Source organism: Tiliqua scincoides, chromosome 1 (assembly GCF_035046505.1).
Source record: "Tiliqua scincoides isolate rTilSci1 chromosome 1, rTilSci1.hap2, whole genome shotgun sequence".
Taxonomy (NCBI): domain Eukaryota; kingdom Metazoa; phylum Chordata; class Lepidosauria; order Squamata; family Scincidae; genus Tiliqua; species Tiliqua scincoides.
Window position 1 is genome coordinate 239,638,832 of NC_089821.1, and position 27,408 is coordinate 239,666,239.

A 27,408-nucleotide genomic window follows, 5' to 3' on the forward strand; every position below is an offset into this window, starting at 1 on the left:
GAAATGGTGCCCCTCCGTGGTATACCTTGTTGAATGGGACACAAGCACAGTTTGTGCCTTCATCTTGTATACATGAGTGGGAAGCATCAGTTGGTGGTTGACTTCTACAGCATGACTACACAGAAAGTTAGCCATGATTAACTTGTCCGTTGATTTTAATGGTCATGACCAACTTTTTTTTTTGTTTAATACTAGGTGAAATGGGAGCATGTTAGAGTGTACACTGTGTTAGTTTACATGCAAGAGAACCACTCTTTCTTAGGTAAGTGTTATCACTGCAAGCAAATGGTTTTTAAAAATGGAGCAGTTCTCACTAGGCCACAGTGTGGAATGGAAGAGCTGATTCATCCCTAGCAAAGGTGCCTCCTTGGAAGCAGGGATCATGGTTGTTTCTAGGACTGCAGTGAGAAACAAGTCCTAAAGCATCTTAAGGGCTTGATTCCTTTTCATTTTCACATACAGGAGGTTGCTAGGACCCATTGGTTCAGAGAGAATCTTTTCTGTATTTCTTTGCAAGTATTTCAGCAGTTGAAGTTCTAATTGTGGTTTTTAGTGATTGGGAAATCCAATCATGAAAGTGGATTAGGATTTCCTCTCTCCAGATTACTTATACATTCCATCACGCCTATCTTTCCTTGGTTTGCCAGCAAAAAAAAACCCCACTATTTGGTAGTCATGGTAAAGAAAATAGGTATACTTTGATGCAAATACATGCAACTTGCAGAATTTGATATATGGCTAAAAAGTGGTTCTTTTTCTCAAGTATAGTCTTCTCAGGCTGCAATCCTATACACATTTTCTTTCTGGGAATAAGCCCCACTGAATACATTTGGACTTGCTTCTGAGCAGACACACTTAGGATTTGTGATTCTTCTGATTTATCTGTCAGGAGATGGTAGAAGGTGGTAGAGTCAATAACATTCTCCCCACGGCTTCTATCCTGTCAGATGGACTGTGTTTGATTCACTGATTCCTGCCAGGAACTTGGGAGTCTCAGATTTTCCTCCAGTAGGCCTGCAATCATTTTTGTTTAGTTAGCCTACAGCTAAACATAACTACAACCAGAAAAGAACATTAATGAAATGATTGTTTTAAAGAAAAATAAAAACCCAAGCACCACCAATTTCAAGACCATCAGATATATAACAAAAAGATTGAAATTTCATTTATGTTTTCGAGTTGATCTTTCCTATAGGCTTTCCAGGCTGTGTTATTTTATATTTACTGTATCATGATAAATACATGCAGTTGGCTTTGAATACAGGAAACTAGAGTTCTACTATCTACTCAACCATGAAGTTCACTGAGTAACTTTGGGCAAAGATTATATCTCTCAGCTTAACTAGTGAGCAGTCTGGGAAGAAAATGGGAGAATATACATACTACTCAAGAGTTATTTGGAGGAAAAGTGAGATATAAAGTAGTGTCGTCTTATATTTAGCAGAGGGAGAGCAATTGTCTTCATCCTAGCATGGTGTCTTTTCCAGTGGCTGTTGCTGGTGTGTCCCTTGTGTCTTTTTTAGATTGTGAGCCCTTTGGGTGCAGGGTTTGAGTTATTCTTTATTTAGCTCTGTGAACAACTTTGTTGAAAAGTGGAAAATACATGTTCTTAGTAATAAAGGCCTGGAAGATCTTGAAAAAACACAGCCAAAATGGAAATGTCTGCGGGTATGCCATACAAATGCATTTCACTATCTTTTTCCCATACTGGCTTATCCACTAATGCACTGTCATCAGTAGCCTTCTGAAGGACACCTCTAACTTGGCTAGTCTGCAACTTTAAGAATTGCTGGTTTATGCAGAATCTCCTCTGGCTGAGCTAAGCAGGGGGCATTTTGGACTGAAGTTAGGAACACTATTTTTTTTTCTCATATACACAAACATTTTAATCAGCCACTTGCAAACATGGGTTCTCTTCTGTTTCTTTTCCCCTCCCCACCATTCCCTGTGTTAAAGGCATCTCTCAATTACTTTGCTGTTGTGAGAAGAAACTGGCAGACACTGTTGGTTCTGTGAAATGGGGTACAGGAATAGCAAAATTATGTGGCTATTCCATCCACAAGTGTTTCCCTTAAGACTTCATCTGTTCAAACCGAGGTTGTCAGCATTTTTCAACAAGGCTCTTGTGCCTTTAACAGCTGCATGGTGGTTGAAATCAACAGGTGAAACTTGGGAGAAATTTGAGCAGGGAAGCATGTGGTAGAGCACATGTTTTGCATGCAGAATGTCAGGGTTTGACCTGTTGAATCTCCAGCTAGAGCTGAGAAAGGGTGTGTCTGAAACCCTGGGAGCTGTTGTCAGTTTAGTGTAAACAGACCAATAGCAAGATGGCCCACACCCCTGGCAAGATGCTTCAGAGACTCCCAGCCACATCCAACTGCCTGCCTGATCACCTTTCCTGGCTTCAGTTTCCATCAGTGCATAGCTCATTTCACAGTACAGTTCTCCTCTTTTCGATTTTAGGAGAGTTCCTGGGACCACCTGCTGCCTGTATCCAGTTGTCTAAACCATGATGCCTTTTGGAGGAATTGCTGCCAGGCTGGAAAGGGACCGTCTCCGGGCAGAGGGTGTGGGTGATCACCAGAACGCTATTAAATACCTTGGTCAAGATTATGAAACCCTGAAGCAGCAGTGCCTAGAAAGTGGTGCCTTGTTTGAAGACCCCCAGTTTCCTGCTGTTCCATCAGTCCTTGGGTTCAAAGAGCTGGGACCTCATTCTGGCAAAACTCGTGGAGTGACCTGGAAGCGCCCTTCGGTGAGTAAGGGGCCCTCAGAGGACCACTTTGATTTCCTGTACTGCCTTACAGTTGTCTACATTAGCAGCTTTCATTAAAAGCCTCTTATTGATCCAAGTCTAGCGTGGTTCTTGTTTTTGTTTTGGTCTCACCCAGGTATTAATCACTCTGTTGGCCTTGTTCCATTATCTAATTAATCCCTCTTTCCCACTTGAACCTCTCATTTTGCTCTTGACAATAAAACTTGCTTGCTTTCAACAAATTTCAAAAACATCTGAAGTCTCAAAGAATATCCTGACCACAAATTGGCACAGAGATGCCAACCAACTTTTGCACTTGAATGCTTCTCACACTAGCGTCTTGTAGAGTCCTGACCAACTTTCTTTATCTTTATGCCAAGTGCACAAGCCCATGTGTTGTTTTTTTAACCATTATTTCCAAAACTCAGAGTATGTTGCAGCATTTATATTTAATGGTCTGACACTTTGATATGACTTAGTCATTAATGGGAGACAATTATGACCCCTAAGAGACAATTTGACACAGCAAGGCACCTTTTGAAGCAAGTGTATAGGATCTGTGTGAGCTGGTGTTAGAACAGCAATTTAGAATATAAGTTGGAAATGTCACATCTCAATTTGGTTATGTACTTGCTGGAAGACCTTAAACAGTGTGCACTCTCATCCCACATCTGTATGGGGATAGCAATACTGTTGGTTGCTGGCATTACTGAAATGATGTACTTAAACCCTTTGAACATCTAGGAAAATGTAGTGTATAAATAGCAATGAGTTAGTTCAGACAGTACTTATTCCACCAAATTAGCCCCAAGCAATGATCCATATGTGTATTCACAGTGTAGGAATGTCCTGGTCCCTCCACTCACTTTCTGGTTAGCTTTCTAATAGGGAGGCAGTTTGTCTACCTGGCCTTTCTACATGCACTGTTAAATCTTTTAAGTAAATTTAACAGCACATATAGAGGGGCAGCTTGGTCAAACCACCCTACCCATACAATTGAGAGTAGTAACCAGGAAGTGGAGTGAAGGGTCATGATGCAAGCATGCGCATTAGTATTCATATAGAGCTGGGTTCAGTGGGAAAAGTATTGCTTGAACGGTCCCACTATTTTTTTTATTATTGGTGTTCAACTTTTAATTGTGTCAGACTGACTGGGAGATGCAAATAGTTTAGCATGGTGTGGCAGAGGAGGTGTTCAGAGGTCTTTGGATTTCAAGGAATTTCCTAAGTGCTTGATCCTGTGTGCCCCCATGATGCCTGCTCAACTTTCATTTATAAGCAAGCAGATTATTGTAAAGATACTGAACATCTCCAGTCATGTCTCTGCGTTCCAAAGCTCTATGGAGAGTGTGAAAAAATATTACATTGCTGTTGGAAACGGGGATGATGCCCTAACGATCACCCCTTTCTAATTTTAGGGGTTTAGTGAATGATCACCCCTTTCTAATTTTCCAAGAGCAGTGAGATTTTAGAAGGCCCTTGCTGAGTCAGAAACATGGGATGCTGGCTGCTTCAGAGCTGCTACTTTTTCCCCCTGCTCCATCCTTGTTGCTAGGCATGGTCTCGTAATGTAGACTTCATGGACTCTTTGCATCAGACCTTTCTTCTTCTAATCTAAACCTCTTCAGTTGCAACATTTAGTTGCTGCAAAAAAAAGAAAAAAGCCTCTGTCTCTTGTTCCTGACACCTGCCTTCTTTTTTGGGCTCTTTTCCTACAAAAGGTAGCATTGATATGGAAATGTTTGATTCCTATATCATTTCTGCCCTCTGTTGGATGTTTGCAGTGGTGCATGCACCAATCGGTGACAAAAGACTAAATGACCTTTGTTTCCTCAACACATAATGCATGCATACTGCATGTATGTACTCATGTAATTGTTTACCAGCTTCAGCTGATGTGCCAGCTATACTTGCACCTGTCAGACTTCCGTTGTCATTCATGTGCTAGTTATCTCTGGATTAGTCTGCTGCAGTAGTCTCTACATGAGACTTCTTTTGAAAAATGCTCAGAAACTTCGGCTAACATAAGATGCTGCCACCAGGCAGTTGGCTGCCGGCTGTACTGTAGCTAAAAGACGTGCTCTAATCATATATAGTGCATACTTACATGAAAGTAAGCACCACTGAACTCCACAGGACTTGCATCTAAGTGAATATACATAGGATTGCACTGTTATACTAAAACACTGGAAGAATAAATACCCCACTACCATTGAGGGATTGAGGACCTCTTCACTTTATCAACACTTGAACATATGGCACATAGGTAATGACATATAGGTACATTTCTGGTCATTTGGAAGACTTTTCTAGAGATTGCTAATATTTTTTGTAATCTTTATGTATTTTATTTGTTAGGTATGAGAAGGGGGGAAGGCAGTGGGCAGGCCAAAGGAAGTATCTTTCTCCAGCAATATGTACTAGTTTTTCTGGCTTAATTCGAACTGCTGGCTTTAACCTTCGAAGCCTTAAGTGATTTGGGACCTGCACGTCTTCAGGACCTCCTTCACCTGTGTATGTTTTTCTTTGGTGGTGGTGTGAACTTTGTGGAATGACCACCACAGAGAAGCCTCCCAGGCCCCAGCACAGCATACCTTTCAACACCAGCTCACCTGTGTTTTTGGTGAAGCCTTTTTGGCTTCATTTATTTGATGTTGAAAATGGAAGTGCTCCAATGCAGACTTGCGCTACAATGATATGATCTTTCACAAATCGGGCTGCTTCAGCAGCATGTGTTAGGTTTGATCCCTAGCCTCGGGTAGCTTAAAAATTTATAGTTTATATAGTAATCAGTTCTCGACAGTGTTCAACCCTTTCTCATTGTGAAAATAGGTCCAGAAAGAAGAATTTGTACTCTATTTTCCCAGACAAAAAACCACTTTGTTGGTGGATTTAAAAAAAAAACTGCTCTGGAACAGTTTTGTTTTCCCACCCAAACCCCAGGGAAGCTGGAGGATCAGTCTTTGCTCCATTTCATATATTCCTATGCTGGATCAGTGACACCATTGTTGATCTCCAATTTTAACTGTGTCTCATTCATGCTTTATTTGGCGTTCCAGTAAACACTGTACATTTCTGCATTCTCATTATGCATGTCTGAAAATGTTGAGGATCCACACCAATTGCTTATTTCATTTGTCGTCCCTACTGTAGGAAATTGTGGATGACCCTCAGTTTATTGTTGGAGGTGCCACAAGGACAGATATTTGCCAAGGGGCTCTGGGTAAGTAATGGGTAGTGTTTATCCCTTGGATTATGATGAAGGAAGTAAAAAGAAAAAATAGGTGGATGAGTAACAGTGATCACAACTGGGATGCTTGATAGTTTTGTGGATGCTCTAGTAAGGGAGGTGAAGTTATAAACTGAGTTGTTTACATTGTGCCAGCCAAATCTGAATGTTGTTCAGTTCTTGCTGAATTCTCCATGCAGTCATAGCAAGACCAGCCCAAATGACCAGGGAGCAAAACTCCAGGGGCTCCAGTATAACTGGGAAAATCTTCAGGGACAATACATTCTCTCCTTTCCCTGATGTTTCCTGATTTCAGCTCCTTCTCTCTTGGTTCATACAAGTGTAGTGATAGTCTCCATGCATTTGAATGGAGCAGCAGAGGGATACACCAATTGGGAAAATCCTGGAGAGGGAAAATGCGGTTCACTCCCCCGACATACAAATGTGAGGTAGGGAGGCAAAACAAAAAAACACAAGCTTCATGCATTTTCAGGTGGGTATAACTTGCTTTCATCTGCAGTTAAAGGTGACAGTCCTATCTAGTTAACATGAGATGCAAAACAGTAACTATGTACTAAATGAAGAAAAGGGCTGTTTGGAATTCCCGAGGGTGCTGTTGTTGATTCTGAGAATAGGGGCCTTTTTCACACTATATAGCCATCTCACACACATTTACACATAGTTACAGCTGTATTCTGCACCATGAAAATTCAGATGTGTGTCAAGAAAATAAAACATTTGTGCCTATTTGGCTATGTTAGAAGCTGACTTAAAGTTACAAGAGCTGGGGATTTTTCCCCGTAAAATTTTGGAAAGTGGCAGAAACAGGAAAATGGTACAGGAATGAGAGAAAAGTGATCCCTGTGGATAACGGATGGGGCTATAACTCAGTGGTAATGTACAGGGACAAAAGTGGTCTTTGTGGGTAGGGGATGGGGCTATAGCTCAGGGGTAGGGCACGTACTTTGTATAAAAAGGATCCCAGTTTCAGTCTCCAGACAGAACTGGAAAAAGACCCCTGCCTGAGACCCTGGGTGTAGCTGCCAGGCAGTGGTGACAATACCGATCTCAGTGGACCAATTGCATTATGTATTGTGTATACAGGGTCCATATGGACTAGACCAGGGGTGTCCAAAGTTTTTGGCAGGAGGGCCACATTGTCTCTCTGACACTGTGTCGGGGGCCGGGGGAAAAAAGAATTAATTTACATTTAAAATTTGAATAAATTTACATGTTTACATAAATGCATATATTAAAGATGAACTTATATGAATGAATGAAGGTCTTGCAATACCTCAAGGCCTATAAAAGGCCTTGCACAAAGCAAGGCTGGCCTTTCCTTTGCTGCCGCTACTGCATCACTGAAGTAAAACAGCAAGCAGTGGAGGAAGCCCTCATCCCACAGCTCACGCGAGAGGTCAAACAGTTGCCCTCACGCTGACAGCAGTTGCGTCAGGCCAGTGTGGGCTTCAACAAATCTCTGGAGGGCCAGAGGCTCATTGGAGACTTGGGGCTCCCTGAGGGCCGCATTGAGAGGCCTTGAGGGCCGCAAGTGGCCCCAGGGTTGGGGTTTGGGCACCCCTGGACTAGACCACCAGTCAACAAACCCGATCTGACAAACTCCAATGTATTATCTTCAGCAGAGGCTTTATACCACTAATAACTATATGACAAGTTGAAATTCAGAAGATGTTGAGATGTTAACTATATAGGGGCTGGGAGTTGGTCCTCAATCCCCACAAATGTTTCTGCCTTGGCTGCCTGGGGGATGAGTCACAAGGAGAGGAGACCTGTGGCTTTAGAGTTGCTGTGGTGATGTTCTATGTGCATTCTGATGTGTTATGAGTTGTCACATGCCATATAAGGCAAGGCTTTCATCCTTTGTCAGAGTTTTAAAAGCAATCCAGATAGGGCTTCAGCATTGTTAACTGTTGTGTAGCATGGAGGTTTAGCAGTTGAGGGCTCTCTCTGCACAGCTTTTCTACCTCGGAGTTCTAAAACTATCAGAAGTTCTATATCTATTTATATTTTTGTTTGCCTGTTGGCACCTGCGCTGTTTCCTCTGCACAACAGCCTAGTATGTGTTGGGAGGAAGTAAGCATGTTCTTCTGACTGACATGAGCATCTGGGGCAAACTGACTGGTATCCAGCAAGCTCTTCCCACTTAGGTATCCTGGAAAGGGCCTTCAGTCTCTAAGGCAACATGTTGGGCCTGGTTTACTGAGGAGTCCTGTTCTGTAGTCATTTTCTCCACATCAATCAAAAGTTTCCCAATCAAAAGTTTGATGGGTGACCCAATCAAAAGTTTGATGGGTGACCCAATCAAAAGTTTCATTGAACAAAAATCCCTGTAGGGGGAAGATGAATTAGGGGAATATGTGGCCATTTTTAATGTTAGTTTTGGTTTGGCCCAGGCAAGTAGCAACACTTAAAAAGGGGAACCAAATATACAATAATAAAAATACTGTATCGGCTAAGTCGAAGATTGGCTTAAAATCAAGTACAGCATACTTTCACTAATGGAAAAGGCCTTGTTATGCTTTCAAAGGATATTCATATTTTATGGACCAGTCACCTCCAACGCCTCTGTGCTTGCTTTTATCTTATGGATGTTATTGCCTCGATTTTGATCAAGAGAGCACTCTCACCGACTTTCACACTCACAGTAGGGCATAGGAGAAGAAGCAGTATTTTTTTTTTCTTGGCAGGATTCTGTAGGTTTCATGAGAGGAATTGGTTCGGGGCACACAGAAATAGTGTTTTGGAGAATCGTCTTCAGTGCCAGGGATCTGTGGATGTTGTCACTGTGTCTGGAAACCGGGGCATCTGAAGTGGTCTGTTGAAGGGATTATATAAATGCCCCAACAAATGTTCTGGTACTGAAAGTGTTAAATAGAACCTAGGAGTTGTAAGGAATTTCATGACTTTCCTTGTTCCTCAGGCGACTGCTGGTTGCTGGCTGCCATCGGCTCCCTGACCCTCAATGAGGAACTTCTGCACCGTGTTGTACCTCATGGACAGGGTTTCCAAGAAGACTATGCAGGCATCTTCCACTTCCAGGTAAGTCTGATGTGGCAGCTGCTCACTTTTACCACAGAAAGCGCTTCATTCCTCATTCTGCTGGCAGGTCATACACTATGAAAAGCATCAAAGTCAACAGAAGCAGCCTTGACTGTAGTGTTATTGCTCAAGGGATGGGTACCCTACTTAAACCAAGTTACCCTACATTTACCCTGCTTTAAAGCATCCTTAACTGTTCCTCTGTCTCTCCCAGATCTGGCAGTTTGGTGAATGGGTGGATGTCGTGGTTGATGATCGGTTGCCAACCAAGGATGGAGAGCTGGTATTTGTGCACTCCGCAGAGTGTCAGGAGTTCTGGAGTGCTCTGCTGGAAAAAGCTTATGCCAAGTGAGTGTTGCCTTGGTGTGCATTCTGCACAATGGTGAAGGGGCTAAGAGATGTCTTCATGGGTACTTTCTCCAGCAAGCCATCTTCTGGCTTTGTCTGTGTTCTCCTTTAGCATGATTCCCCCTTCTCCTTCCTGGGTTTTCTGGAAATCAGGGGCAAAGTTGTAGACTATTCTACTAACTTCCAATTCTGTCTGGTATACAGGCTAAATGGTTCTTATGAAGCCCTATCAGGGGGCAGCACCACTGAAGGCTTTGAGGACTTCACAGGTGGTGTAGCAGAAATGTATGACCTCAAGCGACCACCTCGTGACCTGGCTAGGATCATTTGCAAGGCTCTTGAAAGAGGATCCCTACTTGGCTGCTCCATTGATGTAAGGATTTGTGAAATGCTTCAGATTTTGAATCTGAAATGGAATCAGTTGCTTTCCTTGTTTGGGCTTGGATTTTGGAGATATGTTTTGAGGCAAGGTGTAAGCAGAAGGGAGATTTGGGAGGTGGAAGTTGGCCGGGGAGAATAGCAGGATGAGTTCAAGGGTTACCTGAAACTGGGACAGAAATTTCCAGATCATTCTGTGCCAAGAGACATTTGGTTGGTGTCCCCTTGTAATGGAAATATGTATGTAAAATCCTGCCCCAGGCAAATACAAGACGGTTTTCATTTCACTTTTCCTACTTGAGTTTTTAAAGTATTGTGGGGGAGGATAAAGATAAAGTGTATAAGGAAGAAATGGGGGAGGGGAGAGAGATGTATAACTGAGCGCAATCCTAACCAACTTTCCAGCACTGGCATAGCTGTGCCAATGGGGCATGTGTTGCATCCTGCAGTTGGGGGGGCAGTTATGGAGGCCTCCTTAAGATAAGGCAATGTTTTGTTTTCTTACCTCAGAGTTGCATTGCCCTTACCTCAGTGCTGGAAAATTGGTTAGGATTGCACCCTTTGTTTTATTCAAATGTCAGGTGCTATTGTGAGACCCAGACTTAACAGATCATGTTCCATGATGTTTGACTCTTTTATTTGCTTTTCCACTATTTTTGTGTGCGTGTGTGTCTGTTTCCTACATATATGATTGGGGGAAAAACTAACAGAGTTTGCATTCAAGTGCATGACAACCTAAACAAAGAAAAATTATGGTTACCTGTTGTGAGAGACAAATGCCCAAACCCTAATACCCTCTGTATTGCTTTTCCTATCCCCATGCATACTTTGTTTTCTCTACATGCCAGTTCATGTGCTTTTTACCTTAGTTTCTATAAGCTCATTTATGAGCTGAAATAAAATGTTTTTGCTCCATCTGATTGTGAAATAAAGCAGTATAGCACATGACAGGCAAAGGATTCTGAGTCTCATCCCAAATACAGTACAGTCTGGAGAACAACTGCTAATTTGTGAATAGTCATTGCATTTGTGTAACACAATGTGCATATTCTAAATTTTGTAAATGTCAGAGTACAGTTAGTGAATATTTTGCACTTACAGTTGGTCAGCAATTGTTGCCTTTGGTTGTGGGGGGAATTAGAGCCCAATCCTGATGAATGTGCTCTGGCTCACCGCTGGCATGTACTGTTGCAGACATGCCATAAGGCATGTCAGTGACCATTACCATCAACCCAGTGCCGGAGCTGGCCCAGTGTGAGCCCATGCTGGGACAGTGCTGGTTGGAAGCCGGCAGACCACCAACCAGCACTATGTGACAAGCACTGGGCGGTGGAGAGGTGCAGGGAGAAGGTGTGATGGGGAAGGGAGTGGGGCAGGAGGGCGGGACTACCAGAAATGCTCCACTAGATCCAGCACCCCATATCAGGCCTCACAGCCCAATACAAGGTGTCTTTACTCTGCACTAACTAAACAGCTGGCACAGAGTCGAGTAGCCCCATTGTGGGACTGCTTTCCTTACCCAGGGAAGAATGTTCCCTTTCCCAGGGAGCAGCTGGTGGCTTCCTGGTGTGCTCAGGATGCCATGGCAGCTATTTTTGGCACTGCAGCAGACACTCATGCTGGGCAGCTCAGGATTGGGCTGTTAGTCTCCCTTGGGAGAAGTTCTTGTGTGCTTGTAAGCTGCTTTTTAGAGCTTTGCTGTATTTTTAAAGCCATTTCTGCTTAACATTGCATATATGCAACAGTGACCAAACCTGTGGGCCAGGAAGAAATGGGTTAAAATAAGTGAATGTAAAAATGAAAATTAGTGGTGGTGTCAGCCAGATTATTAATAGTATCTTACTTCAAAACTTGGTAAGTTTCCCAACTTGGTCAACAATGCAGCCAGTGTAGAGCGATCGTCTGCCAGCCTTCCTTAATTTAGAGGCAGAAACTGAATATTTGTCTTGATGCTGCTTCTGTAGTCCCCTTGACCCATTTTGCATCCTTTTGAAAGGAATGGACCCACAAGCTGTTTGCAGCCTCTTCCTTGACACTGCAAAGGGGCTTTTGAATTCAGACAGATTGTAGATCGTGATGGGGCAAACTGGGCAGCTGCTAGTATGTTATGTTTGGCAGCCATTTTATTTTTTCCCCTGTAGGAAGAAATGTCTCTTTCCTTCCGTGAGAATTCTGTGGAATCCAGAAGTGTGTAGTTGGGAATCCTAACTGTGGGGAAAGGAAGGCTGAAGCATATTGACCCGATACCACATGTCTTCTTTCCTCAGATCACAAGTGCGTTTGACATGGAGGCAGTTACCTTCAAGAAACTAGTGAAGGGCCATGCCTATTCTGTTACAGGATTTAATAATGTAAGTCTCGCTCTTAGTGAGGGGCCTAGCTCCCAAGGGTTCAGGCAGGTTGAGTTGGTGGTGTTTAACATCTGGACTTTGACAGGTGGAATATCGTGGCCGCCAGGAACAGCTCATTCGCATAAGGAACCCCTGGGGTCAGGTGGAATGGACTGGAGCCTGGAGCGATAGGTGGGTTTAACATGATGACTGCAGCTTGTAGTACATGCGGCTTCCTTTGGAAACTATTCCAGATTTTGATTGGTTCAGCAAATGGCGGCCGATTAACTGGAACTGGCTGGCTGGAATATCTCTGGCTGGTGTTAAAAGATCTTCACTGGCTATCAGTTTGTTTCTGGAACACTTTAAGGCTTTATAATTTAAGGCATTCAGTATAGGGCTTTGTAGGTCATCTGAAAGACTGCCTACTTTCATATGAATCTGCCCATTCATGAAGATTGGCATCAGGTGCCAGCTCCACAGGCTTGTCACCAGCAGGTGGGTGGCAACAGAGACCTGTTCAGTAAGGACACCCCAGGTGTGTGTGTGTGTGTGTGTGAGAGAGAGAGAGAGAGCACTGACTTTGTACTGCTCCTTAGATTTTGCCCTAGGACAGTGTTTCTCAAACTGTGGGTTGGACCCACTAGGTGGGTCACAAGCCAATTTCAGGTGGGTCTTCATTCATTTCAATATTTTATTTTTAATCTATTGGATTGGATGCTACCATGGTATGTGACTGCATTCGGGGAAATGTTCCAGACCTGTACTTTTAACAAGCTAATATGTATATATTCTTTTAAAAATGATAGTAAATGGGACTTACTCCTGGGCAAGTATGGGTAGGAGTTCCACCTAGGATGGTTAAAAAATTTTCCTGCTTGATGATGTCACTTCCAGTCATGACATCACTTCCGGTGGGTTCTGACAGATTCTCATTCTAAAAAGTGGGTCCTGACGCTAAATGTGTGAGAACCACTTCTCTAAAGGAGGCGTGTTGGAGAGGCACAGCCTGTACTCAGTAGTCTCCAGCATAACTATCTTTCTGCTGCCATTTTAGCTCTTCTGAGTGGAATGAGGTGGATCCTGATCAGAAGGATGACCTACAGCTGAAAATGGAGGATGGTGAATTTTGGTGAGTTCTGAGATTCATTGTACCATGAATTCTGACTGTACACATCCACCCCATAACAGCTGATTATGAGCATATTCAGAAGTATTTAGTATGAATGTATTGCTTCCTGAAATATCTGTGCCATCTTTGTCTTTCCACAAAGGTGATTAAAGAATAGCTGGGAAATACCCCAAGCACTTGGGCAGTAGCATTCTGTAAACCAGGGGTGCCCAAACCCCGGCCCTGGGGCCACTTGCGGCCCTCGAGGCCTCTCAATGCGGCCCTCAGGGAGCCCCCAGTCTCCAATGAGCCTCTGGCCCTCTGGAGATTTGTTGGAGCGCGCACTGGCCCAGTGCATCTGCTCTCAGCGTGAGGGCGACTGTTTGACCTCTCTCATGAGCTGTGGGCTGAGGGCTTCTTCCACTGCTTGCTGTTTCACTCTGTGATGCAGTAGCGGCAGCAAAGGAAAGGCCAGTCTTGCTTTGTGCAAGGCCTTTTACAGGCCTTGAGCTATTTCAAGAACTTCAATCATTCATATAAGTTCATCTTTAATATAGTCATTTATGTAAACTTATGTAAATTTATTCAAATTTTAAATGTAAGTTAATTATTTATTTCCCCGGCCCCTGAGACAGTGTCAGAGAGATGATGTGGCCCTCCTGCCAAAAACTTTGGACACCCCTGCTGTAAACCATTCCTCTCTTTGCTCTCATCCCTCTCTGTAGCCTTGCTGTTCTTTCTCTCCCTACAGGATGTCTTTCAGAGACTTTATGCGTGAATTCTCAAGGCTGGAGATCTGCAACCTTACCCCAGATGCTCTCAACAAGGATGACTTGAGCAGATGGCACACCACCCTGTTTGAGGGCTCCTGGCGCCGGGGTAGTACAGCTGGGGGCTGTAGGAACCATCCAGGTAATCCCAGGTTCTCTCTTTTTCTGTTGCCCTCTTCTCTTTCTTAGCAGCAATAGACGAGTAAATTGAAATATCATGTTTCTGTACTTGTACACTTGCACAAACAAAGCAGCTGGGAACCATCAGGATACTTGCTACCTTCTGCCCCTGCCAGAGTCGATGGGAGTCTGAAGAGGTCAGCTTTTTTTTCTGTTATACTGTGTCTGCAGTGTGGTATGGTTATATTCCATGCAACCAAGATGCCTTGGTGGTTGGGGGAAAAGCAAGGGTCTACTTTTGTTTCCCTTAATGTCATAGTGGGACTTGATGTCAAGGAGACCCACAACATCAACACAGCCTGTCTTTTTGCCCTGCAGCTACATTCTGGATTAATCCACAGTTCAAAATCAAGCTCTTCGAAGAAGATGATGACCCAGAGGATGATGAACTAGCTTGCAGCTTCTTAGTGGCCTTGATGCAAAAACACCGGCGAAAAGAGCGCCGTGTTGGAGGAGACATGCACACCATTGGCTTTGCCGTCTATGAGGTAACCTTGCATAGTCTCTCAGGGCCCCTTGAGCACTATTACTTGTCAGGAATGATTTCCTAATCTTACATTTTCTCTCTCTCTCTCTCTCTCTCTAGGTTCCTGAGGAGGTATGTCTCAAGACACCAAGAACTATTACTGAATTCTGTGAGAGCATGAAAAGCTAAGAGCTGGCTGGAAGGGGCTGAGCCAGAAATTTTTCTGTTCCCTAATTATTCTCAAAGGAATATAAAAAGCAAACTTTCCTCTTGCTTAAGACAGAGTCCTGACATGCACACAGCACTCTGTATAGAGAGCTTTTTGATTACTGAAGTCAGAATTAATCTGGATTGTCAAAATTGTGTGCATTCTGCATCAGATAGCCATGTCTTGTAAGCAGAAATAAATCCCGCAAAAAAATACATGTTTACTTTTGCATAATTCTCACTTCAAGATTCAGGTTTTCATATATTTGGGAATTCCTTCCCCTTTTTTGTGAGAACATCTTCCTCTCTGTGACTGTGTCTTGATTAAAGAGGGGGAGTTAATTCCCAGAACCTGCCCTTCTGCATTATACTTGGGCTTTGGGTTCTCTGTGTTTATAGGCCTACGATGCTATGAACACTTTGTCACAGAGACCAACCCATCTCCATGGCTGTACAATACACTTGAACTGTTTCTCTCACAGAACCAGGGCAGTCAGAGTGTTCACCTGAAGAAGGAGTTCTTCCTAAGAAACCAGTCTCGGGCACGCTCGGAGACCTTTATCAACCTGAGGGAGGTGAGCAACCATGTTCGCCTACCCCCTGGCGAGTACATCATAGTGCCCTCTACCTTTGAGCCAAACCAAGAAGCTGACTTTGTCCTGCGGGTCTTCACAGAGAAGCAGTCGGACACAGAGTGAGTACATTCACTGCATGAGCTACTGTAAATTTACATTGAATAGTTGGGACATGCTGGTGATCAGTCCGAGGACATTTCTGTGTCTGTTCTGTAAAACGTCTTCCCTAGCAGTAGCACTGGGGAAAAGAGGAGGTGCAGAAAATTCACCTTTTGGTACTGGAGACACAACTCAAAAATTTGTTGAGAAAAGAGATGGGTCCAAATGCTGTAGTCTCCACTGTGATTTTGCATTTTTTGCAGCTCAAGAAAGTTCCAGAGATGTCAGTGGGTCAGCAGGTTTTAAGTGGGAGGCAATAACAGTGAAGCTCTTCCCCAAAATCTCTTGACCTTCTCTCCATTCTGACCATCTTTTCCTGCTTGGAGCCCTTCCTTAAAATGTGTGTTGCTTTTGCTTTTGCAGAGAGCTGGATGAGGAGATCTCGGCAGACCTGCCAGATGAGGTAAAAGCAATAAAACCCAATTCTGAAGTGGTGATGTACCTCTCACTGTGCTGTGTCTATGATAAACCATGGGATGGGCGTATGGCATAAAGGGGAATGGAATGGTGAATACTGCTAGTTTTCTTTTTGCCACCAATTTTTTCCCCACCTCTAGTCAAAGCTTGCTGGGCATTAACCTAACTTAAAAGAGACTGGGATGAAAGATGGAAAGATGGGGGAAGGAGAGCCAACAGCAGTGGTGTCACTAGGGTTGTGTCACCCAGTGTGGGAAGCCAGTGTGTCACCCCTATGATGGACCTCCTCCCATCCAGTGGGTGGGGCAACAACCCGGGTGGTGGGTGTGGCAATGTACCATCATATCACCCCCACTGGTTTTTTGGCTCTAACTCTTGATAGAAGAGATCTCAGCATTCTGCATGAAATTGCGCATCGATTGATATACAGCATGATGGTATTTGAAAATACCAAGATTTAAAAATTTTTTGCCAATAGTGGGGCCCCCCTGCGTGTCACCTGGTACAGCCCACATCCTCCTAGTGTCCACTGGTCAGTAAAAAGGAAGGTATGAGATAATATTCAAGTAGATGTTAATAGATAAAAGGACATGCATTATTCTGATTACCTTCATAAGCCTGGGCTTGTTTGGGAGAGAACTTGGAAAAGCTGGAACTCCATCACTTTAACCTGTTTTTCCTGGTTTGTGTCTTCTCAGGAAGAAATATCTGAGGACGATGTGGATGAAAACTTCAAGAACATGTTTCGGCAGCTTGCAGGAGAGGTAAGTGCTGCAACTCTGAATTCCTGGAGAATTTTCCTCCTACAGTTATTGAGTGCAGTTGAGTAGGCAGCTGGCAGCTCTGACAATATGGAGGTGATTAGGTGGGATCAACCATTTTTTAAAAAGCATCTCCTGCATCTTTTCCACACACTAAGAGCAGCTTACAATATCAAACTTTAAAAACTCAGTACAGCCAAGATAAAACAATAAAAAAATCAAAGCAAAAAGAATGAAAAGCCAACCACTATTCATAACAAAGATGTAAAGGCCTGCCAGAAAAGGCAGGTCTTCAGCCATCATCAGAAGAGCAACAGGGAGAGGGCCAGTGTAGTGTAGTGAGTAGATCATGGGACCTGGATCTCTTTCAGGACCAAGAACCCTACTGAGCTACTATCTCAAGCTCACTTGCTTTCTCAGCCTATTCTACCTAACAGAGTTGTTGAGATAAAATGGGAGTGGAACCATGTAAATCACCTGGAAAGGTAAGGAAAAGTTGGGGTAAAGATACAACACACACAGTGTTTCTATAAATAAAAATAAATGTAGTCCTTGAAATCTCTGCTAAGTGGGCAAAGATACACCTTTTAAAGTGGTGATACTTTTAGAAGTGAGGGAGCAACTGTCCTTATTCAGGCCATAGTGTTTTTCCAGCGGCTGTTTCCGGTGTCTCCAGATTGTGAGCCTCTCGGGGATAGGGAACTGTCTTGTTCCTCTTACTATATAAGTCACTTTGATAACTTCTTGTGTGCAAATATTCTGGAGAAATCATATTCTCGAGATGGTGTTGGTGGCTGATCAGAATGAGACTTTTCTAGCTGGAGGGTTCAATGGGCAGACAAAATGTCCATGTCTATACTCCAGTGGTTTGACCTGCCTTAGCATCATCTGAGCTATCTTAACCTACCCAATATGAGCTCAGTGCCTTTGAAGGTATAAGCCCTACTTCAGATGAATCAGAAATGGCCCCAGAAGAGGACTCCCTATACAAGTTTTAAAGCTTTAAAGAAAATTTGTAGATTCCCTGCCATACTTCTCTCATCTTGCCATTTGGACATGGCCAGGCTGTTTCTGAGTCATGATCCTGATGCAAACAGAGAAGTGTCTAATGTTCCACTCTCCCTTCCTTCAGGACATGGAAATCAGTGTCTTCGAGCTCCGAACTATTCTGAACAGAGTAGTTACCAGGCGTAAGTTCTCCTTATTCAACTCTCTGCCCTGAGACTTGGGGCAATGGCTGCTTCTCCATCTATCCCATCAGAGTACTATTTTTGAAAAAGTCTTCCTAAATAACTAAGTTCTTCTTTCCTCCTTCTCCCAGATAAAGATCTGAAGACGGATGGGTTCAGCATGGATTCTTGCCGCAACATGGTCAACCTGATGGATGTATCCTCCCACCATGGAGGGGGTTGATTGGGAAGGGGTTTCTGACCAAAAGAAAGCAAGAGACATGCTAGTATGCTCTAGGAAGAAATTTCCAACTAAGGTATTGCTGCAGGAGAGGTGTGATCTTTCCAGTCCGAATACATGTGATGGCCATTGATGTATGTCTGCTCATAACTAGAAGTAAGATAGGATTGCAGCCTAGGTCTTACTGAGCACAATGGGCTTACTTCCAAGTAAAATAAATAACACTGTTTTCAAACACCTCTACTCATAATCTATGAAAGCTGCATTAGAGGCGATAAGACAATCACCTCTAAGGTGACTTAACTATGCAATAGCACTGAAGAATCCAGCCCATGCTGCTGGAAGGGAGAAGTGGGTGTGTTGAATCTGGTAAACCTGGAATCCAGCTAACCCTCAGTATGTGGACATTGCATCCATGCTCTCGCATCTTCAGAAGCTATGATGAGCTAAAGTCTCTGCTTTTTCTCATTGATTCACTACCTTTTCCCCAGACTTTGGATGGACCTCTTGATTTTTTTAAAAATTGCTTTCCTTGACTCATCTGCTCTGTAGAAAGATGGCAGTGCTCGCTTGGGCCTTATAGAGTTTCAGATTTTGTGGAACAAGATTCGGAGCTGGCTGGTAAGAGCAGCAAACTTGGCTTGCCTATATATTTATAGGTGGCTATTTGGTGATGGAAAGGTACTTGGGGGTGGCAGGAAAGAGGAGGAAAAGTAACCTTGGCCTCCCTTCTTTGTCTTAACAGACTATCTTTCGTCAGCATGACCTTGACAAATCGGGAACCATGAGTGCTTACGAGATGCGTCTGGCATTGGAATCAGCTGGTAAGCCTGGCAGAGGAAATTATAAAATGCCTATGGTGTTGGAAATCCCTGCCAACTGATAAACCCACATTTTGACTATGCTACATACTCTACACACATAATGGCCAGTGTAGTAATACTTCAGTTATCTAGGGAGTGCAGAATGTAAGCAGAGTCGAAACTTTCAGAATATAAAGGCAGAGCCTATTAATAATGTCACCCAAGGGTGAGAGGACCCTGCCTCTCAAATTGACTTTAGTGCTTATGCCCTGGCTGATACGGCTTTGAATGTTGGGGCATTCGTGGGAACTGTGGTCATAAGTAGAAACTGTACTTGATGATTTGGGACAAGATAATTATTCAAGACTAAAACCCCTCCTGGAATCAAGACAATAACTGGCTTCTATGCAGTTAAACCCAGGTCCAATCCCAGACACTCAATGACAGGTCAGATTAGACTGTTGCCAGAGAAACAGCATGTTTATGTACTGTTGTATGCTTCTCCACATCCCAAAGAGTGAACCTATGTACACTTACCTGAGAGTAAGCTCAATTGAATGCAGAGGGATTTACTTCTGAATAAGTATGTATGTGATTGCTTGGTAAATCCTTTTTTCAGGGCACACTGGATTGTGTGCTAGCCCATTTTATCCTGCAACTCACTGAGGCAAGGCCTCCTTTTTTGCTTTCTGGCAGACTTAATGCTCTCACCTTCCCACTTCTTTTTTTTAGGCTTCAAACTAGACAACAAGTTGCACCAGGTGGTGGTGGCACGCTATGCGGATGAGTCACTGGGTGTGGACTTTGATAACTTTGTCTGCTGCTTAGTCAAATTGGAGACGATGTTCAGTAAGTGTGGGTGCAGCTGTGCCATCTGCAAGGGCAGCTAGCAAGTTCGGTGGCATGTAGAAATGTACTTTTGGGCTGCTGATGCCCATGTTCATCTTACAGTGGTTGCAGCTGTCACTTGATAGCTTGGTTGGGTTAAATGGCTGTACTAGGAAAGAACTACTGTGGATATGGACAAGAGTTGGATATTTATTAATCCAGCTGGAAAGAGAGACTAACCCACAGGGAAAAGAGAAGAGGCAACCCACTCTTGCCAGGATGCCGCAGGAGGTGGGCTTGGGCCTGCCAGTCTTCTGAAAGTTGATACCTTCCACTGATAATGTTTAGCTGGGCTGTAAGAGGAGATTGTCTCCCCTGCATGGATGGTCAGTGCTTCTGCTGACTATACTAAAACACTTGTGACGTAAGTTTGAATTGAGGTGGCCATGTTTAGTCTTTACTGTGTGCTGGTATGTTAACCAAAGATATAATGGTCTCTCATGGTCAGGAGAGGCCTCACCTAGTCAAAACCTCTTTCTCATAGTGTTTGGTATACAGCATATTCTTCACACCATTTTCTTGCCTCATCTTTTCTGGGCTGGGGATCAATTCCCTAATGAAAATGAGACTGTATTACTTATTGTGCAGGAGGAATGGAGTGTTTGTATTAGCAAAAGAAAGTGACCTGGAAACAAAGAGAAGAGGCCTAGGTGTTGAAGAAAGTCACTCTTTAGCAGACCAGAACTCGGAGGTCTCTGATTTCCTACACTGAGGCATGAGCCTTATCCAGTTTATATTTACTTGGCCACTGATGCCAAGCCTGCGGCAAAACTGAAATTCACAATTGGCAGCAGATGAAAAACTATATACACGGCATCTGGAAAGATTGGCATGGAGGGAACTGTCCTAAGGAGGCATTTGAATTGAAAACATTGTTGCTAAGTATATCTACAATTAAGCTCAGTTCAGCTGTCCAGCTGAGACCTGCTCTGGTGGCCTTCTCTTTTGAGGAAGTGTGGCTCACAGGGACAGGGTCACTTTTGTGGTGGCAACATATCTGTGAAACTCCCTTCTCCAGGTATATTCATCAAGAGCTTACTTTACTAACTTTTTATTTAACACCAGAAAGAACTACCACTGTTTTTAGCAGCATTTCATTTGATTGGACTTCTCTGCCAATTACTTCTTTGTAATTTGATTGAAATGGCTTTGTCTTATCAGCATCCTTAGGGACCATCTTGGCCAAAAGATGGGACCAAAATTTTCTAAATGTTCCCATCATTGGAACTTATTAACTGATGTTTATTGTAACAACAATACATAATATCCAAAAAGAAGAAACCACCTTTAAAATCAATGAGTGAATTTTCCTATGTCTGTTCTCAAATTCCACAGGATTCTTTCGTAGCCTGGATCCTGAAGGGACTGGGAGTGCTGTGATGAATCTTGGTGAGGTAAGAAAATTGGAGCTAGACTTGTAGGAGTCTAGCACATGGGAGTTTGTGCTAGGTACAGGAGTACCCAATGTAGAGTGGAAAACCAATGTGGAGAATTGAGGAGAGGTGTTGCCTGGACTCTATGGGTTTCTGACATAGAATAAGTATGATTTCAAAGCAGAATTTTGGTGAGATGGCCCTAGAACCAAGGGAGAGGGGGCAGAGAGGAAGGGTCATAGACTTGTAGTGATGTATGGACAGTAGCAATATGACTTGGCGATGGAGAGCAAAGAAAAGGGAGGAACTGATGATAAAGCCAAGGCTTCAGACCTATCAATAGAGCAGAAGGGTGATGCAATCAGTGACATATAAAGAATATGAGGAGAGAAAGGCTTAAAGAGACTTCTCATTCCTCCTAATGGGAAGCACACTATGAGAACATTGTTTTTCTTCTAAAGCAGTGGTTCTGAAACTAGGACATCACGATGTCCCAGCCAGAGAGCACTGGCCTCTGCACCCTTAAGGAATGGGGGGGGGGAGGAGGCAGTGACGTGATCGCCAGAATTGCGTTGCTGTCGAGTGACGCAGGAGCTTGCTTAGACTTTGACCAGAGGCTGGAGCAGGCTCCTGGGGGTGCAGGCAGTCCCGCACCAGCCTCCACAGGGCCCCCTGAAGCACACAGACACTCAAAATAACAATTGCAACTCACTTCCGGTTATCTGTCGTGAAACCAGAAATGGGTTGCGATCCTTATTTTGACAGTTTGCGCACTTCAGGGGCCCTTCAGAGACTGGGACAGGGCGCCCCCGCACCCCTGGGAGCCTGCTGCAGCCTCTGGTAAGTGGAAGCAAGCCCTTGCACTCTTCAACAGCAACGTAATTCTGGTGATTGCTCTGCTGCCTCCTCCCCAAGAACTTACAGCAGAGAGTTTGAGAACTGCTGCTCTAAAGGATTAGAGAAATGGAACTATAGTCAGAATTAGTCCCTGGTTGAACTATGGACTGAACTAACTGTTTGCAGCATGTTATGGAACATACTATGAGGAAATACAGCTGGAATAGACATTCCTTTGATGGGCTTAGTATAGCCCTTGACTCATCTCTAGGATACAGTGACAGCAAGTGATCATGTTGCAGCACATCTTGCTAAACATTTTAAAATCTGGATGCAAGCAGTAGTATGAGGGGAGAGGAGTTTTGAATTTCTAAGAAATCTGAAAATTATTTGAGAGAAGCTTTGCCTTCCGTGTGCGTGTGTACACATTTGTGGTCCTGCTGTCTTATCTGATCAAAAAGGTTTCATAGGTTCTTGGACCACTGCAGATCCTATTGAACCTGTTTGCCAGAGGTGAAAGTAGGATGAGTACCATAAGTAGTGATGAATCTTTCAGGATGCCTTTAAGTCTCTGGAAGAAAAATGTGTTCTCTCTCTCTCTCTCTCTCTCTCTCTCTCTCTCTCTCTCTCTCTCTCTCTCTCTCTCTCCTCTTGCAAGTGTGTTGCTTCAAACTCTGACCACTGGTCCCACACTTGTCAGAGTGTGGCAGTGTTGATCTTCAGGGCCCCTGTTGGTGCATTCACATACAAATTACACTCTCTTGCTTTCCTTCTCAGTGGCTGACATTCACAATGTGCGGCTAAAGCAAAGATGGACCTTCGCTAGCTGAGAAGACCCTGTTGGACTGGGCTGCCCCAAGTGCCTCCATCGCATCAGATGGTCCATCATCCCTGCCCCTTCCTCACCACTCCAGGCCAACCTCAGACCCTGCTTCCTCTTGACCATAGACACAACCATACCCCAGGATTAAGCTCCTACGTATTGCTTACCAGGGATAAACTCCTGCAGGGAGAAAGGCAGAGAGGAGGCAGCTCTTTCCTGCTGCAAGTGTAGCTTAAGACACCACTCAAAGGAGCTGTGGAGTGAGGGACATGGATGCATGCTGGGTCACTGCATGCAGGCTTTTGCATAGCTGCTTTTGTCAAGATAGGCCTTCCTTCAGAATTGATGGGCAGGATTAGCATTGGGCAGGGCCCTCTGGGGTTTGGTGTATCCTTTCTCACTAGGTGCTGCTGCTTTTGGTCCTGCTAGAAAATTTAACCAGTGCTCTCTTTTGGGCATTATATGTGGCTTTGCTTTTCCACATGCTCGCATTAGAAAGGGGTGACTTTAATTGATCTCTGACAGCAGGTGTAGTGATGTAATGGAGTGTCCTCCACAACTGGTGCCAGAGGGTGATGGGGTCCAGTATTTACCTGTAATGGGCTTACTCCCCAAATTCTCACTTTGTATGGAGCACCCAAAAAGTTCTTGGTTTGCACACCCTACTTTCATGCTATGCAGTCTCTAAATTCTGAAACCAGCACTGGTACTCCTGGCCCCTGTATGGACTTCTGTGCATCAGGATTTCTTTCCCTTGTTTTAGCTCAGGAAATACTGTTTGAGTTGCTAGTGTAGGCTGGAGGATCTAGATTATATTCGGTTTGAGAGAAATATTTGATTAGAAGCAAGTCATCTACTCTGCATTAATGGCCACAATCTTGTCCCACCACAAAATAAACCTGCATAGGAGGTGTCTGGAATAAGTATAGAAACAAGTTCTGGCATCATTGGTGCAAACTAGTCGTAATAGTGATTCAGGTCTTGAAAATCAGAAGAGAAGCAAAAGGTCATGAAGGGAAAGTATACGAAATGTGGGGCTGGACCTTTCAGTGTCACTGTTTCCCACTTTTCCTCCAAGAAACAAAAAAGATATTTTCAGTTTACAGTGTTTAAATAGCAGAACTCAAGGGCTCTCAAGCTGCTGTCCAAATATGTCTCAAGAGTTGCATGTAATATATATTCTAGATCAGTGCTATTCAATGCAGTGTACAGACCGGTACTGGTCCTTGGTGAATTTCCAGGAAAGAAACAGTGGTAGTAATAATATTGCACATAAGGTATCAGTCCCTGGCACACTGGGGCAAAAAAATGGCAGACTCATGTCTGCCACATGAGTTAATGTCATCTAGAAGAAGGCTTCTCAGTCTGTGTTCTCAGTCTGAATCTGGAGATTCAGAATAAGACTCATATATTTCTTTTGTAATGAATATAGGAGTGAAAGCAGTTTCCATAAGGATTATTTAATAGTTTGAGAAAACTTGATGCAGAAGCACTTCTGAAATTGTAGGTGTGAACCTTATCAGAGTCTAACCACTACAGAAGCCCATGTAAGCATCCTGTGCTGCTGTGGAAAAGCAGAGTGCATGTGCCATAAATAAAGAGGCTGATATAAGGCAAAAATACAGTTCCCTTTTTGCGTCTGGATACTGTTCCAGCTCTGCCTCTGCCTCGCTCTGTTGCCTTGGTTAACTCCTTTCTTTATCTACTTTTAAGCTTTTCTACTCCAAGGGTTTCTGAACAGAATAACAGATTTAAATGGTGAATGCATTTTTGTGGTCTTAAATCTAAACTGCTACCATACTGCTGAATGGGGCACAGTATTCTTGTGCTCTTCCCTGGTTTGACAGGATCAGGGCTGAAGTTTTAGGTCTTCTCAAAGCCTTCTTTCTATATGGTGGTAGTAGCTGACCTTATTTTTGTGACATCTTCTCAAAAGTCCTATCTCATTCTGGATCAATGAAAACAGAGCGCTGCCAGCATGAAATACTGCTGTGGCATAGATTAGAATTGCTACTCATTTAAAATGTGATCTGGAGAAGCAGAGAGGGGTTGATCTTTGCTGCAGCCAACCTATCAAGAGGACAAAAGGGAGGTTGAAAGCTTGTTGAGTTACTGGCTTGCAGGTGAAAATTGCAAATGCCCTTTGCTTTGACTGGTAATGTCTGGTAGCATGGGTGGTCAGCTGGCTGGCAATTAACTTTGACTAAATGTAAAGTCAAAGCTTGTAAATAGGCTCTAAAAGAGAGCCCATTTTTTTTCTACCCAGAATGCATCTCACAAATTAAGGCTGCAATCCTAACCACAGTTTCCTGAGAGTAAGCCCCATTGAACAAAATAGAACTTAGTTCTGAGTAGATCTGGTTAGGATTGTGTCCTAAGAACATGCGAGTGTGTTTTGCATAATTTTTGTTTCCAAGAAGAGCATTTCTTTAGATGCAATCACAGAGACTAGTTGATGAATGAAACAGGCTGCATGAGGAAAGTGTGGTTTAAGTAGCCAGTTAGGGACAAGTCCCTCTGCCAACAGGAGCCAGGATTCTGCTGTATACTGAAGCCTTCAATCAGGGCCATTTTCATTGTCTTCTGAAACACAGACACTGTGTTCCCTTACATCTCTTGTATGAACACTTAAAAATATGCTAAAAGGAAACAGAAGAATGCCAGGCTGCCAAGTTCTTATGTCTGATTCCATATTTGTTTAGTGAGATGCTGAACTTGGAGGAAGCACACAACTTTGCTCCTGCTACTTAATCACTGAGCTATGTGAACATCAGAAAACAGATCTTGCAACCCATCATATAGTTCAGAATACTGTGCTTAGTTTTAAAAGTAGGTGCTTAGACTAGCTGTTGCAGAAGGATTGCAAAAGAGTAGTGAGTCAAGACTGTCTCTTTCTAAGGCGCACACATCTAACAATACTTGCATTCTATTCTCCAAGTGTGTTTTAACTCTGGCCAATGTTATTTGATGACCCCATGCTACAGCACTGGGACAGCCCCTGCTCAATATCGGCACCAAGCTCCTGATGCCCCCTTGCCTGTATCCTGGCTGGCCACTGCCTTAGTGCTTTGCTGCAGGGACCCACAACTCTCTTTCTGTCCTGGGACTCCTACCGATTATGGCTGCAATGATAACCACTTCAGCTCAGATAGCAGAGCTGCCTCCTCAGCCCAATTTAGAAACATATGTGAAATAATAAAAATTGTATCTGATTTTTGTCTGTGGAGTAAGTAAATGTCTGTGAGTGTGCGCGCACAACGCTTGTGAAAAGCATTTTGGCTGTGTTCATTTATTAGACTTGCTTATTGAGGCAACTTTCAAAACTTTCTAACATTTTTTGCATAATTCATTTAAAACAAAAACCAATAGCACTGTATTATATGATATAGTATTATGAATATTTATATACCACTTTTCAACAAAGAAGTTCAGAAAGCGGTTTGCAGAAAATATCGAATTGCTAAATGGCTCCCTGTCCCAAAAGTACTCCCAATCTGAAACAATGCAGAACACCAGCAGACAACCATTAGGAAAGACACTATGTTGGAGTAAAGAGGGTCAGTTACTCTTTCCCTGATAAATATAAGAATAGCACCACCTGCAAAAGTGCCTCTTTGCCTAGTAAGTAGGATAAGAAGTAGAATTATATACAATATTAGCAACAAAAACCACTAAATGCCTTCAGAGTAAATAAAAAGGGTTTATTTGCCTCTGTTTTCCATGCAAGACTTGGGATATGTCTGCTAGAATATTTGGAACTTGCTGGTTTCTTGGTGTTCAAAGCAAATTATTCACCTTTCTCTAGTGTCCTGGTATGCACATGGTCCAGTAGTAGTAGTGAAACAAAAAACAAACACATATTAACCACTTTTTCATTAAGGAAGATGTAAGATGAGACTATTACACTGAAATTTGTACACAAAGCACAACTATAAGTTGGTTTTCTGTGTGCCTGGATCAGACTTATACTAGTACTGACTTGATGTGTTTAAGTGCCAGTGTTGGCCTATGTGAGGTTCAAGAGTAAATCTGTATTCCATTTAGCAGAATGAAAGGAGAGCTGAGAAAGTAAGACAAAAACCAGATGGAGTAGCAGATGTGATAGTGACCATTTCTATGCCAAAAGATTTTTTTTCTCCCAAGGTTATTTGAGCATGGTTCACACATGGTATATTTTGGTATTACCATCTCATCTAAACTTGAAGATAGCTGTGTTTTGCATAGTGCTGCAGACAGAACCAAGAAGCTGCTCAATCTTATATTTAGCCATTCTTGGTTGTTTCTCCCAGGGGCTTTGGGTGCATCCACCTGTATAACTCCTAGTGAGGTTCATCCACTTACCATGTGTGTTGGCAACCTTCAGTCTCGAAAGACTATGGTATCGCGCTCTGAAAGGTTATTCTGGAACAGCATCTAGTGTGGCTGAAAAGGCCAATTCGGGAGTGACAATCCCTTCCACACTGTTCAACTGTTACGTAGTACAGGTAAAGTCTTTCTCTTTGTCAAAGGGAGAAATCCCAAAATCATG

General features: G+C 43.3%; 1 protein-coding gene across 4 annotated transcripts in view; it reads left to right on the forward strand.

Annotated features, from left to right (window-relative positions):
- CAPN11 (calpain 11) overlaps positions 1-26,092 on the forward strand; it is a 36,684-nt gene extending 10,592 nt beyond the window's left edge. For 2 of the 4 annotated variants that reach the window (XM_066618611.1, XM_066618612.1), the window contains 22 exons: positions 196-262; positions 2,464-2,755; positions 5,909-5,978; positions 8,926-9,044; positions 9,259-9,392; positions 9,597-9,765; positions 12,038-12,121; positions 12,207-12,292; positions 13,158-13,232; positions 13,963-14,123; positions 14,480-14,649; positions 14,748-14,759; positions 15,317-15,528; positions 15,932-15,971; positions 16,684-16,749; positions 17,879-17,936; positions 18,068-18,132; positions 18,709-18,777; positions 18,902-18,980; positions 19,692-19,808; positions 21,183-21,241; positions 22,835-26,092. In XM_066618611.1, coding sequence (XP_066474708.1) covers positions 2,510-2,755; positions 5,909-5,978; positions 8,926-9,044; positions 9,259-9,392; positions 9,597-9,765; positions 12,038-12,121; positions 12,207-12,292; positions 13,158-13,232; positions 13,963-14,123; positions 14,480-14,649; positions 14,748-14,759; positions 15,317-15,528; positions 15,932-15,971; positions 16,684-16,749; positions 17,879-17,936; positions 18,068-18,132; positions 18,709-18,777; positions 18,902-18,980; positions 19,692-19,808; positions 21,183-21,241; positions 22,835-22,861 — 2,118 coding nt within the window. In that variant the 5' untranslated portion in view covers positions 196-262; positions 2,464-2,509 and the 3' untranslated portion in view covers positions 22,862-26,092. The remainder of the gene's footprint in view (positions 1-195; positions 263-2,463; positions 2,756-5,908; positions 5,979-8,925; positions 9,045-9,258; positions 9,393-9,596; positions 9,766-12,037; positions 12,122-12,206; positions 12,293-13,157; positions 13,233-13,962; positions 14,124-14,479; positions 14,650-14,747; positions 14,760-15,316; positions 15,529-15,931; positions 15,972-16,683; positions 16,750-17,878; positions 17,937-18,067; positions 18,133-18,708; positions 18,778-18,901; positions 18,981-19,691; positions 19,809-21,182; positions 21,242-22,834) is intronic. The other 2 variants (XM_066618613.1, XM_066618610.1) reach the window with 1 other exon arrangement.
- The last annotated feature ends 1,316 nt before the right edge of the window (positions 26,093-27,408 follow it).